We start from the raw sequence: 11065 nt of genomic DNA, 5'->3' as shown, positions 1-11065 counted from the left end.
GGCAGGAGGGTGTTGCCTCTGCCGGGAGTGGGACCTTTCCCGAGCAGCTGCCTGCGCGCGGCCCGCACTAAATTTAAAACCCGGCCCCTGGCTCCGCCGGCAGCTGCCAGCGCCCGCCCCTCCCCGGGGCCCGGAGGTGAGCAGCCCCGAAGTAGGTGCTTGGGTGGGGGGTCCAGGCCGCAAACTGCCCTCCAGCCCCCGACCTGGGGCAGGGCTCCCCGGCGGGCAGTGGCCCGGGGAGATGCCCACACCGCGCTGCCAGGGCCAGACTCCCTGCCTCGGGGCTGCCCAGGCTGTGGGGCCAGGCCAGGTGCCCCCTCCAAGGCCTCTCCTGTGCCCCAGATGGGGGTGTCCTGGAGGCAGGGGGGCACCTCTTGGGGGAGCCTCAATCCTGACCTGCCCCCTCGCTCTGCAGGGTCCTCCCTGCCTGGGTCCCATGGGGCATTCCTAGACCCTGAAGCCCAGCTCCGTGCCTCAGTTTCCCCCAGGGCCAGGTGGCAGGCAGAGGTGCCGCCAGCCCGGCCCCCCTGCCCGCTCCTGGGGGAAGCCCTGGGGCCAGGGCCAGGGCCAGGCCCAGCCACACCCAGACAGCTTCCTCTGGACCCGGGTGTCAGCAGGTGATGGAGACGCCCCCCCCCAGCACGGGTGAGGAGCCCAGACTCCCTGCGACTGCCCCAGGCCTCGTCCCTTCTCGCCCACGACCCCAACAGGCCCCTCTCCCCAGCTCAGCAGGCGCCGGCCAAGCCCCCCTTGCCCCATACCCCTTCCCTCCCCACCCAGCACTGCCCGGGCATCTGGCTCGGAGCCCCTTTAAACTAGGGGGTCTTTCCCCTGGGTGGGGGGCACAGAGGCAGCCCCCTGCCCAAGGCTGCAGGAACGTCCCAGCGAATAAAAAGCCATAACTGGTACGGCCTGGGAGCCTGGAGCTCTGCCCCCCCCCGGACCCCCAGCAGAGTTCAACCCGTCCCCCTGGGAGAGCCGATCTGCACCGTCCGTGCCCACCCCGGGGCCCCTTCCCTGCCCTGGGACACTGGGGGCAACTGAGCTCCAGGTGCCAGCAGGGTCCAGCCACAGCCTGGGGACCCCTGAAGCCAGACAGGGCCTTCCCCAGCCCAGCACGTGCCCATCCCCAGGGTGTCGGGGCTGGACTCTGCGCCCCTGCCCACCCGTCGCTGGGCACAGTCACCCCCCACCCCTGGAGCAGAGCCAGGCCTCCTGACCGGCTCCCGTGCCAAGGCACCAGGTGACCGGGCTGGACCGCGGAGAAGCTGCTCATGCCCCGCACAGATCGGGAGGGTCCCAGGGTCAGGCATGTGCTGGGCTGGGGGGGGTGATGGGCATGGACTGCACACGGTGCCCCCACAACCCCATGGGGCCAGGCCTGGCTCCCCTGGGGGCTGGGGGGTCCAGCAGATGGGGGGAGGGGGTCCTATGCTCCCCTGGGTCTGCCTGAAACCAGATCCTGGCTCGGCTCCCCGGCCCGTGAGTGACGCCGCGGCCGCTGCCCGGAACCCGATCACCAAGGTCAAACCAGGCTGGGACAGCAGGACCTGCCTGGGGCGAGGAGCGCGGGGGGGCCCGTGGGAGCAGGGCATGGGGGGCAGAGGGCATGCTCAGGGCTTGGAGGGAGCAGAGTCCTGACCCCCAGCTCCAGAGCTCCTGGGAAAAGCTGCTCTTGGTTTAAGCCAGCAAGGGGCAGGGGCTTGCCAACCCAAAGGAGCCCCCAGTGCAGAGGACTGGCGTGGGGGGCACGTATCCGGCCTCCCCCCAGCCCTGGCTCAGCCCCACAGCCCCCCCAGGCCTCACCCCACCAACCTCCAGGGCACAGGTCTGGCCATCGCCCCTTGGACCTTTGACCCCGCAGGTAAAGCTGGGCCCTGCCTCGGCCCAGCTGGGGGGGGCCCGGGGACGAGGAATGCTCCTGGCTGGGGTGGAGCGGTCCAGGGCGCAGGCACGGCAGGTGCGGTTTGGGCAGTACCCCCGACGCGGGGAGCTCCAGGCCCTGCCCCTGCCACCCCCCATGGAAAGAAGAGCTGAGACATGGATGGGCTTCATGGAAACCTTGCAAGTTTAAGATCCATTGTGTGAGGCCGGGGGAATGGGGGCCGCGCAGGCACAGTACAAGGGGGCTGGGGCCTGAGTGCTGCACCCAGGGGGTGCCCGCTGGAAGTGCCCTGGGGTGGGGGGCGGCTCATTCGGCTCCAGCAAGCATTGGGCAGCTTTCCCTGCCCCAGCTTCCAAACCAGGGCAAGAATGGAGATGCCCCTTCCTCATCCTCCCATGCTTTCTATCCCAACAACCAGTGTCACTCCTGGGGGGCTTCTGCTCCACCTAGAAGGAAGGGACCTGCAGCAGGAGGGATGGGTCTGCGGCTGCTCCGGTGCCGAGCACTGGGGGACCACACCGGGTGATGGGGGGTGGGCAGGTGCGACAGCCCACTAGAGCCCCCCGGGGCTCCAGACTCCTCCTCTGCCTGGCACAGGGCCCTAGGGTGCCACCTGCCATGGACGTGGGGGTAAGAGCATTTCTAGGTGGCGGCTGTTTTGTGGTGCCCGGGGCTCCACGGGTGAGCTGTGCCAGGACAGGATGGGGCTCTGTGGCGGCAATGCCAGCCAGCTCCCGGCCCGACATCCTATGAATGGCCCTGCCCACAGGAGCGGTCTCAGCTGCTTGGGGCCAGTCTGCACGAGCCTGGCACTGATCTGAACCCCCACGAGGAGCTGCCTGCCTGGGTGGGTGGGGGTGGCTGTAGCAAGCACTCCTTCCAGCTGCCTTGCACGGGACACGGAGGGGACAGGCCCCCCAGGCAGTAGCTAGAAGAGGTGGAAAGGAAGCTTGAAGCCTATAATTTGCTCAGCCTGGGACTGGAACCTAGGCTGGACAGCCTGGCACTGATGGCAGACGGCAAGGGACGGTCCCCAGTGGCCCCTTACCCTGCCTAGGTCTGCGACCAGGGGAGCGCTGGCCAGACGGCCCCAGGCAGGTGCATTCTGCTAGGCCGGGGTCCCAGGGCTGAGAGCCCGTGGGACGCAGGCCTCCTTTGCCTGCGACTGCTTTCAATGACTTGAATCAGCAAGTGTGGCCCTGTGTGGATGCGCCAGTACTAAGACAGCCATCTCCCGGGGGACGGGGCCACAGGAGACTTGCTCCCGGGGCCCGTCTGACTAGCCCCTTTAGCCCAGGATCCTGTTATGATGTAGCTCAGACCTCCGGGGAGGGCACTGCAGCCAGGCTTAGCTGGTCCCAGCCTCTTGACTGTTAGGAGCCCCCTGGTAACCAAGCACATGCCTCCACAGGGCCCTGAGCTGGTTTAAACCCATTGCAGGTAAGCTGAACCGCTCGGGTGCAGCCTGGGCTCTGGTGGGGTGGCTTACAGGGCTGCAGCCAGCATGTGAACTGGAATGCCCTCACCTCGAAGTGCTGTGTGCCTGGCCCCCGTGGGGCTCCTGGCACACTCCACCCCTCCTGGTGCTGCCCAGCTTAGCCAGGGAGGGAGGCTTGAGCTCTGGCTGGCATGTTACAGAATGGCTCCCATCATGCGTGGACACAGCCTGCCTCAGCTCTAAGCCCATGGCAGGGCTCTGTGCAGTGCCTGAGCTGCCACTGCTGTGGGACATGCAGCCCATGGCCAGTGACCAAGGTAAATGGCATCCCGCCAACCTGGCCTGCCCCAGTGGTGGTCACTTAGTCCCTTGTGGGCAGCCACAGCCCCGCAGGGACAAGTCCCTGGAAGAGAAGCCAGGGGAGAGACCTGCCTTGGAGCAACTCCAGGGGCCCATGGGGGCAGGAGGATGCCCTCATGCCTGCTCTCGTGTTCCTCACATCAGCCTGCAGCATGGCTTCTTCTCTGCGGGGGTGTCCTCGGCCGGAGCCGTCAGCTTCAGCAGGGGAGGGTCCCCGCTGGCTGCTGTGTAGTACACTGAGTTCTGCTCCGAGTCCGGGCTCGGGCTGCCCTGGGGCACCTCGGCTGAGCCAGGTGCAGGAGGGTCCTTGCTAAGGGGGTGGTCGTCCCTGTGGTGCCGCTGGAGCTTGGCAGCTGCCCGCTGGCGCTTGAGGTCCGCGAGCGTGTGGCGGGACTTCTCCTTGCACAGGTCACCTGTGGACTCGTCCTGGGTAGGCAGCTGATAGGACACGCTGCGGTCCAGCCGCTTGGAGAACAGGTGCTTGGAGGGGCCTGCGGAGCCAGCGGCTCCGTTCCTCTGGGTCAGCCGGGTTTTCTGCTGTTCCTCCACCACCGGACTCCCCACCAGCGGCTCGGGATCCTGCAGGGCGGAGAGAAGCAAGGTGGGCTCAGCACCAGGGCATGGGCAGCCAGATGTGGGGGGAAGGAGATTCCCCTTAGTGCTGGCTCCAGGCAGGGGCTGCTGGAGGGGCAGGAGCACCTGACAACAGGGCACCTGAGGCAGGGACATAGGGGGGGTATGATGAGCAAGAAACCCACTGGGAAGGGAGGAAGCCCCTTCTCCTCTGCCCCCCAAGTGAGGAGAGGGCAGGGAGGCCCAACCCCAGCTGGGGGCAGGGACCCTGGAACAGCCCCTCACCACCTGGCAAACCCCTCACGAAGGCAGTGGAGCGGGTGCTGGCTCCGCGGCCCCTACTCACGGCCTGGTGGTGCTGGAGCTCAGTGTCCGTCTGCTTGTCCTCATCCTCCAGCTCGGCTTCGCTGGCCCGCGGCTCGCCCTGCTGCCACACAATGGCCTCCTTCTCGTGCTCCTTGCGGTACAGGTTGGTGCGCTCCGTCACGCTCACCCGCCGCACCACCTTCCTGGGGGCACCGCGAGCCATGGTCACCATGTGTCGGGGAAGGGGAGAGGGTCCTCTCTCAGGGCCAGTGGGCAGGATGCTGGGCTTGCTGGGCTCCCAGCTGGCTGGCCCATATGCCTGGCTCTTGCCTTCCCGGACTGCAGACAGGCCCAGGGGCTCCTGCCACAGCCAAGCCACGCTCCCCAAGCCGAGGTGATGCGAGTGAAAGGCTCGGGGTCGCACTCATGACCGTTCAGGCACCACCGTGGCTGGTAGGGCAACAGGCAGGAGAGGACAGCCTGCTCAAAGGACCTGCGGGCAGCTCCCTGGTGGGGGCAGAGGGCTGTGTGGCCAGTGCTGGCGAGGGCTGAGGGTGGGAGAGGGGGGCAAGCAGCAGCAACCCTCCTCCCCTCCCTCACGCACTGGGCAGGCACTCTCAGGGGACTGCCAAGCTGCTCGTTAGCAGGCGCAGGGGGAGCTGGGGACGGCATGGCAGGAAGCCTGGAGCTCAGAGGCTGAGACTTGTGGCTGGGCTGCCCAGCAGAGCAGGGATGGCATCCTGGCTTTGGGACACCCGCCCGGCTTCCAGCCCCCCACCCTGGACCTTACCCACGGCTGCCGGCACTGGAGGTCCGACGCTGCAGCAGCGACTTGTGCTTGTCGTGAGACTTCATGATGGCGTCGTGCTTGTGCTTCAGCTCCAGGAGCTTGGCGCGCACCTCCTCGTCCCCACACACGTCTGCCAGGGGAGGCAGGGGTCACGGTCAAGGCTCCCGGCCCCAGGCTGCCCGACAGGTGCCTCCCCCTGCAGGGGCTGAGCAGCGGGGGAAGCACCCGGAGATCAGCCGCTCCCTGCGTCTCCTAGGGAAGTTGCTGCCGTTGCAAGGCCTGGAGACCGCAGCCCGAAGCTGGACCCAGTCACCCAGGTACTCAAGGGCAAGCCTGAGGTCACTAGGAGGGTGTAAGGAGTCTCCTCTGCCCAGGGCTGGGAGGCAGGGAAGGAGGGTGTGGGGAGGGACCTGCCACGACCAGGGCATCGTCACCAATCTCCCACAAGCGGGGCTGGGGGGGAGCAGGGAGCTTGGCATTCTGGGATGTCGTGGGATTTCCAGAAGGGCGGCTGATGCTGGCACTGGACGGCAGCCAAAAAGCACGGCCCACCCCAGGGAGAAGCACAGCCGGCACAGAGGTCTGCCCTCCCGGCTCACCTAGTGGCGTCTCATCCAGCACCGACTTCCCGTTGAGATCAGCTCCGTGGGCCACCAGCAGCTCCACCAGCTGGACCTGAGGGTGGCACAGGAAGGCACCAGTAGTGATGCAAGACAAAGCTGGCACCCAAAGTGACCTTACACCCGAGCTGGGGCAAACCTCTGCGACCTCAACACCACGCAGGATGCGTGCGCTACGAGCCGACATGCTGCGGGTCAGAATTGCCTCTGGCCTCGGTCTGCTGGCTCCCGCGGCCCCAGGCACGCTCAGCAGGGCCCTGGCTCTGTATGCCTGGCAGGGAATGGCTCTGAGCTCCCAGCACCCTGCCTGCCTCCTTCCTCCCCCAGCACACACCCCCACTCCCAGGCAGGGGGGCTTTTTCCCTACACACTGGGACGTGCTGGCAGGAAAGTCAGGTGCAAGGGAGAGGGAGCTGCTGGGGGCTCCTGCCCCAGGGGTGCCAGGAGGGCAAAACCCCTCTGGCCCCCACCTCCTGACAGGCAGCGTGAAGACAGCAGCCACCAGGAAGCGCTGGGCCCCACTGTGGCATGGGTGAGATGCCCCCCCCTGCAGTGTCCGGGGCCTCACCTGCCCCCAGCAAGCAGCAGCATGGAGAGGCTCCCAGCCATCGTGGTCCTTGGCGCTCATGCTGGCCTTGTGCTCCAGAAGCAGCTCAGCAGCCTCCAGGTAACCGTTGGCAGAGGCGATGTGCAGCTGCAAGGCAGAGAACATCAGCGCTGGGACCTGACACCTTTCTCCAGGCACCATGAATGACGTGAGCCCCCAGACTCTGGGGGGGACGGTGACCACCCGCAGGTGGTAGTGGCAGCAGGGGCATGGCAGCCGCAAGCGGGTCTCAGTCAGAGTCCCCAGCCTGGCCTGTGCACTGGCTGCAGAGCGTAGAGCCCTGGGCAGTGCGCTCCCAGAAAGCCAGGCCACACACCCCAGCCACAGCCTCTGCGTGGGTGCAGCCTTTCCTAACAAAGCCAAGGTCAGCAATGGAGCCTGCCAGTCATGGCAGAGCAACCAGGCTGCCACCCCACGAGAGGGAGCCTGGTCTGGGCACTCGCAGAGGGCAGTTGCTGTGGCTGTTTGGCCCTCTGCAGCCATGAGATGTCCAAGGGCCCTGAAGGCTGTGGACGGAGCTGCCTCCGGATGAGAAGATGCCCATGGGTGTGCAGGGCGCATGCACTGCCCTACCCCTTCCCTCCCTGGATCTCCCGGGCACCGTACCAGCGTGGCGCTGTGGTCGAGGGGGGCGTTCAGGTCGGCACCAGCCTTGAGCAGCCTCCGGATGTCCTCCACCATGCTCTGCTCCGTGGCAGCCCGGGCCTCCTCGATCTTCTCCTGGGTGATCCCTGCCGGGAGGGGGTGCATCATGAGGAGGCTGGGGCAGACAGGCCTGGGAATAGCCCTCCACGCCGATGGGCGCAGCAGTCTGTACAGAGCTGCACTGGTCTGGTGGGGCAGGGACCAGTCCTGCTGGGGGTGCCCAGGCAGCCACCTCTGTGGCCCTGGCCCCAGCCAGCTCTGCTCTGGGGCAATACAACATACCCTCCTACCCCCGGCTCTGCCCCAAGTCTGTACGTATCTGGCCTCTCTCCCAACTGTCCCACCCTCTGCACCAGCCCCTGGCTCCTGCCCCATTGCCACATTTCTTCTCCCCCCTTATGGCCCATCGCATTTACCTGCTCACTGCCAACGCTCAGCGCAGCTCAGTCCGTCACAGGGCCCTTCTGACCCCATCTTCCTCCCTGGCCATCTCCCATGTGCCACCCAACCTCCCCTCATCCCCCAATTCCTTCAGGGCTCCTTCCCCAACCTGCACCTTTCAGCCCTTCCACTCCTGACCCGTGCTCCTGCCTTTGCTGCTTTATGATGCAGCTGGCACCTAGGGTGCAGACAGGCAGCTCCTGCCTCAACTGGCACTCATGCCCCTCAGCGCCCAGCCTGCTGGTGCCCCTCCTGGGCTCCTGTCATGGCTCGCGCAGACGGCCGTGTCTCAGGGAACATATCAGAGCTATTTGTCCATCAGCCGTCATGCACCTCTGTCGTGCAGTGTGAGCAGCAGCAACCAGGATTCAGGGGGCTATGGGCAAGGGGCTTATATCCCTCCAGAGATCTCGGCAGCTGCAGGAAAGGGGAGCAAGGGAGGGACACCAGGCCCAGGAGACAGCTGAGGAAGGAAGCAGCCAGCAGCCGGATCCAAGAACGGAGGCACCTGAACGGGGGCACGGCAGCCCGGGGCCTGGGACACTCACCCTGCTCCGCCATAGCCGTCTCAATATAGTCCAGTGTCAGCTCATCCTCACACAGGTCATACGGCATGTTCCCGTCCGCGTTGACTGCCAGCAGGTTGGCACCACTGTGGAGGCACAGGGACAAGTTAGCAGGGGGGAGCGAGCTGGTGTCTGAGGCTGCCTCTGCAGCCCCTGCCATGCCCAAAGCCCGGGGGGGCAGCAACCGAGAGAGCCTGGGAGGTGACGCATGGCAGCGCCTGCAAAATGTTCTCAATGGACATGATCCTGCCTCTGCCAGGGTGATTGGGTTTCTTGCCCCTCCTTGTCTGCCAGCAAAGGATGCTGCCTGAAACATTATCGCTGCTCCCCCGTGGCTGGCAGCTGGGGCTGGGGCAGAAGCCAGGGGTCTCCATCTGGCCAGCAGCTCCTCTCCAGCACCGTGAGCTGCGGGGGCACCAGCTAGGGCAGGAGGACATCACCGCTGCCATTTGCTGATGGGCCTTTCCAGCCCGCCCCGCTGAGGACTGGTTCAATCCCCTGTGGGGCTGTGTGAAGCTCCCAGCCCCCACCAGTCTGTGGCAAGAAGCTCCCCACGTGAACTGCACACTCCAATGGGTGGCAAACCTACCGCCTAATAGCTTTGCTGCACGTCCCCTGGCCCTAGTGCTGGGAGGTGGTACATGACCAGTCCCCGGAGACTCTCTGCACCAGTTATACCCTGGAGACTCTGTGGGGTCTCCCCTCCAGCATCTCCTTCCTGAAAAGACCTGAGAAGCTGAAAAGTCCCCGCCTATTTGCTCTCTCCTCCCATGGAAGCCCCCTCCCCTCCCTAACCCTCATCATCCTTCTTGCTCTTCTATGTGCCTTTTCTGGCTCTTCTATATCCTTTTAGAGGGGTAGGGGCCGCAGCTGCACACAGAGCTGAGCTCTGGGGCAGGGAGGAGCCTGCTTCATGTGGAGCTGATGCTAGAAGGAGATGGAGGCAGCACAGGCTCCTGGAGAAAACTCCTTTCCCAGAGGCCGTGGGGGGCTGGCGTGCACATCCGGTCCCAGGTGCTGCAGATCAGGTGGAACAAGTCACAGTGAAGGTCCTGTTGGCCCTGCTCTGTGTTCCTGCACACACGTGCCATGCCTGCTCCCTCTCCCCACCCCGCAGTGCATCCCAACCTTGCCCCCAGCTTTCAAAGAGACTCGCTGGAGTTGCTACCAGCAGGGGAGGGCCGACAGCCTGGAGGGGCCGATGGGCTGCAACTTGTTTGCAGCAGGGATTCGAACCCCAGCCCAAGGGGCTGGGAAATGCTTCGACTGCCAGGGTGCAAGGAGAACGAGCCATTCAACAGTACAGCCGTGACAGCAGTAAGCGCCACGTGTTATTTGTTCGGTCTGGCCTGTCTAGCGGGCAGGACCCAGCTGGGGCCAACAGGATGGTCCCGAGTGCTCAGGCTGCACAGTCAACGTGGCCCTATTAAACATTCACAGCTCCACGAGGAAGCTCCACAACAGTCACCGCACGGCCCCACGGTGCATCCTCCACTGGGTGCGGGGCAGGGACGCAGGCTGCTAAGGGGGCCACCACATCTCACTACTGCCACCACCACCACTGCTCCTCCTTGCTGCCTGGCCATGGTGCAGGGGAAGCCCCCCACCACCAAAACACCCCTGCGGCCCTCATCTCTGCAGACCACAGGGTGCCAACCACTGCTGTGAGTAATCCCCAAGCCAGGGGTCCCGCTTGAGGCAGTACCGATGCTAGATCAGCAGGGGGTGCCCTCGTGTCGGGCTGGAAGGCCCGTGGCCAGGGACCGGGGCTGGGGCAGTCCCAGGACTGTGTTCACTGCACCCTTTCTGGACCCTCCTGGTCTGGAGACCCCCTGAGCAGCCCTGGCAAGGCCTCCTTCCCCAGGTGCTGTAGCACAAAGGGATTTCTTGGCCAGAGCTAGCTCACGGCACCCTTGCCTGCTGCGGCCGGGTCCCCCACCCTGTGCCCTACGTACTGTTGGACAAGCAGCTCCACCAGGTGCAGGTGCCCGCAGGTGGCGGCGGCATGCAGCGGCGTCCAGAGCTCACTGTCACAGGCATTGACGCTGGCGCCGGCAGCCAGGAGCAGCTTCACGACATCCCCGTAGTCATCGATGCAGCACTGCAGGGAGAGTGGGGAGGCCATGGTCATGGGCATGATTCACAGGAGCCTCTGGGTTTCCCCACAGCTGGACAGGACAAGCTGCTCTGCTCTCAAGCTGCAGCCAGGCCCTGCACGTGAAGACTGGAGGCTCCTCTAAAGACACAGAGCAGTTTGAGGCCCATGATTCAGCCAGTCCCTGCCCCCACCACCCCCAATAAAGGCATCAACAAAGGGGGCAAAGAGGGTTGGAAGGTAAATTCTGAGCAGGAGGGGCCAAGAGCTGGGCAGGCCCGACCAGGACTCAGGGCTGGGAGCTTCACTGGCACAGATAAGCCCCCGCCCCGTTCACAGGACCATTCACAGCCCCGTGTCGATCTAGCTACCCTTACCCTGGTGTCCTCAGGACCCCGTTCCGCACGTGCAGCTCATGCGGACAAAAAAGGAAGGAGGGAGGGCACTGGGCCAGCCATGGCCCTCAGGCTCCTCTGGGACACAGAGCTGTGCATTTGCTCCAGACCTGGTAAACGCCATATGTCCCACCCGGCAAAGCGTGCATGGTGTGACAGCGCACCTTCCAGCACTGCAGGGCAGTCACGCAGAGATCAGCGCGGGAGCCCATGACCCCATTCGCCCCTGCCACGCTGCACAAAGGAACGCAGCATGCTCACCGCCCCCCACCCTGGGGAGCCGGGTCCAGCTGGGGGCAGCAGGCAGGGGAGGGCGAGTGCTACTGGCGACAAGGCCTCTGCTG

At 65.4% G+C, this 11065-nt stretch overlaps 1 protein-coding gene across 6 annotated transcripts in view; it reads right to left on the bottom strand.

Annotated features, from left to right (window-relative positions):
• Positions 1-8: 8 nt before the first annotated feature.
• PPP1R16A (protein phosphatase 1 regulatory subunit 16A) overlaps positions 9-11065 on the bottom strand; it is a 46067-nt gene continuing 35010 nt past the window's right edge. For all 6 annotated transcript variants that reach the window (XM_014526573.2, XM_025193691.1, XM_025193690.1 and 3 more), the window contains 8 exons: positions 10187-10332; positions 8214-8317; positions 7186-7310; positions 6541-6666; positions 5952-6027; positions 5353-5482; positions 4603-4765; positions 9-4262 (listed from right to left, as the gene is read on the bottom strand). In XM_014526573.2, the coding sequence (XP_014382059.1) occupies positions 3819-4262; positions 4603-4765; positions 5353-5482; positions 5952-6027; positions 6541-6666; positions 7186-7310; positions 8214-8317; positions 10187-10332 (1314 nt within the window). In that variant the 3' untranslated portion in view covers positions 9-3818. The remainder of the gene's footprint in view (positions 4263-4602; positions 4766-5352; positions 5483-5951; positions 6028-6540; positions 6667-7185; positions 7311-8213; positions 8318-10186; positions 10333-11065) is intronic.

Source organism: Alligator sinensis, unplaced genomic scaffold (assembly GCF_000455745.1).
Source record: "Alligator sinensis unplaced genomic scaffold, ASM45574v1 scaffold446_1, whole genome shotgun sequence".
In the NCBI taxonomy this organism is placed as follows: domain Eukaryota; kingdom Metazoa; phylum Chordata; order Crocodylia; family Alligatoridae; genus Alligator; species Alligator sinensis.
The sequence above is the reverse complement of the archived record's forward strand: the minus strand, read 5'-3'. Positions and strand labels throughout refer to the sequence as shown.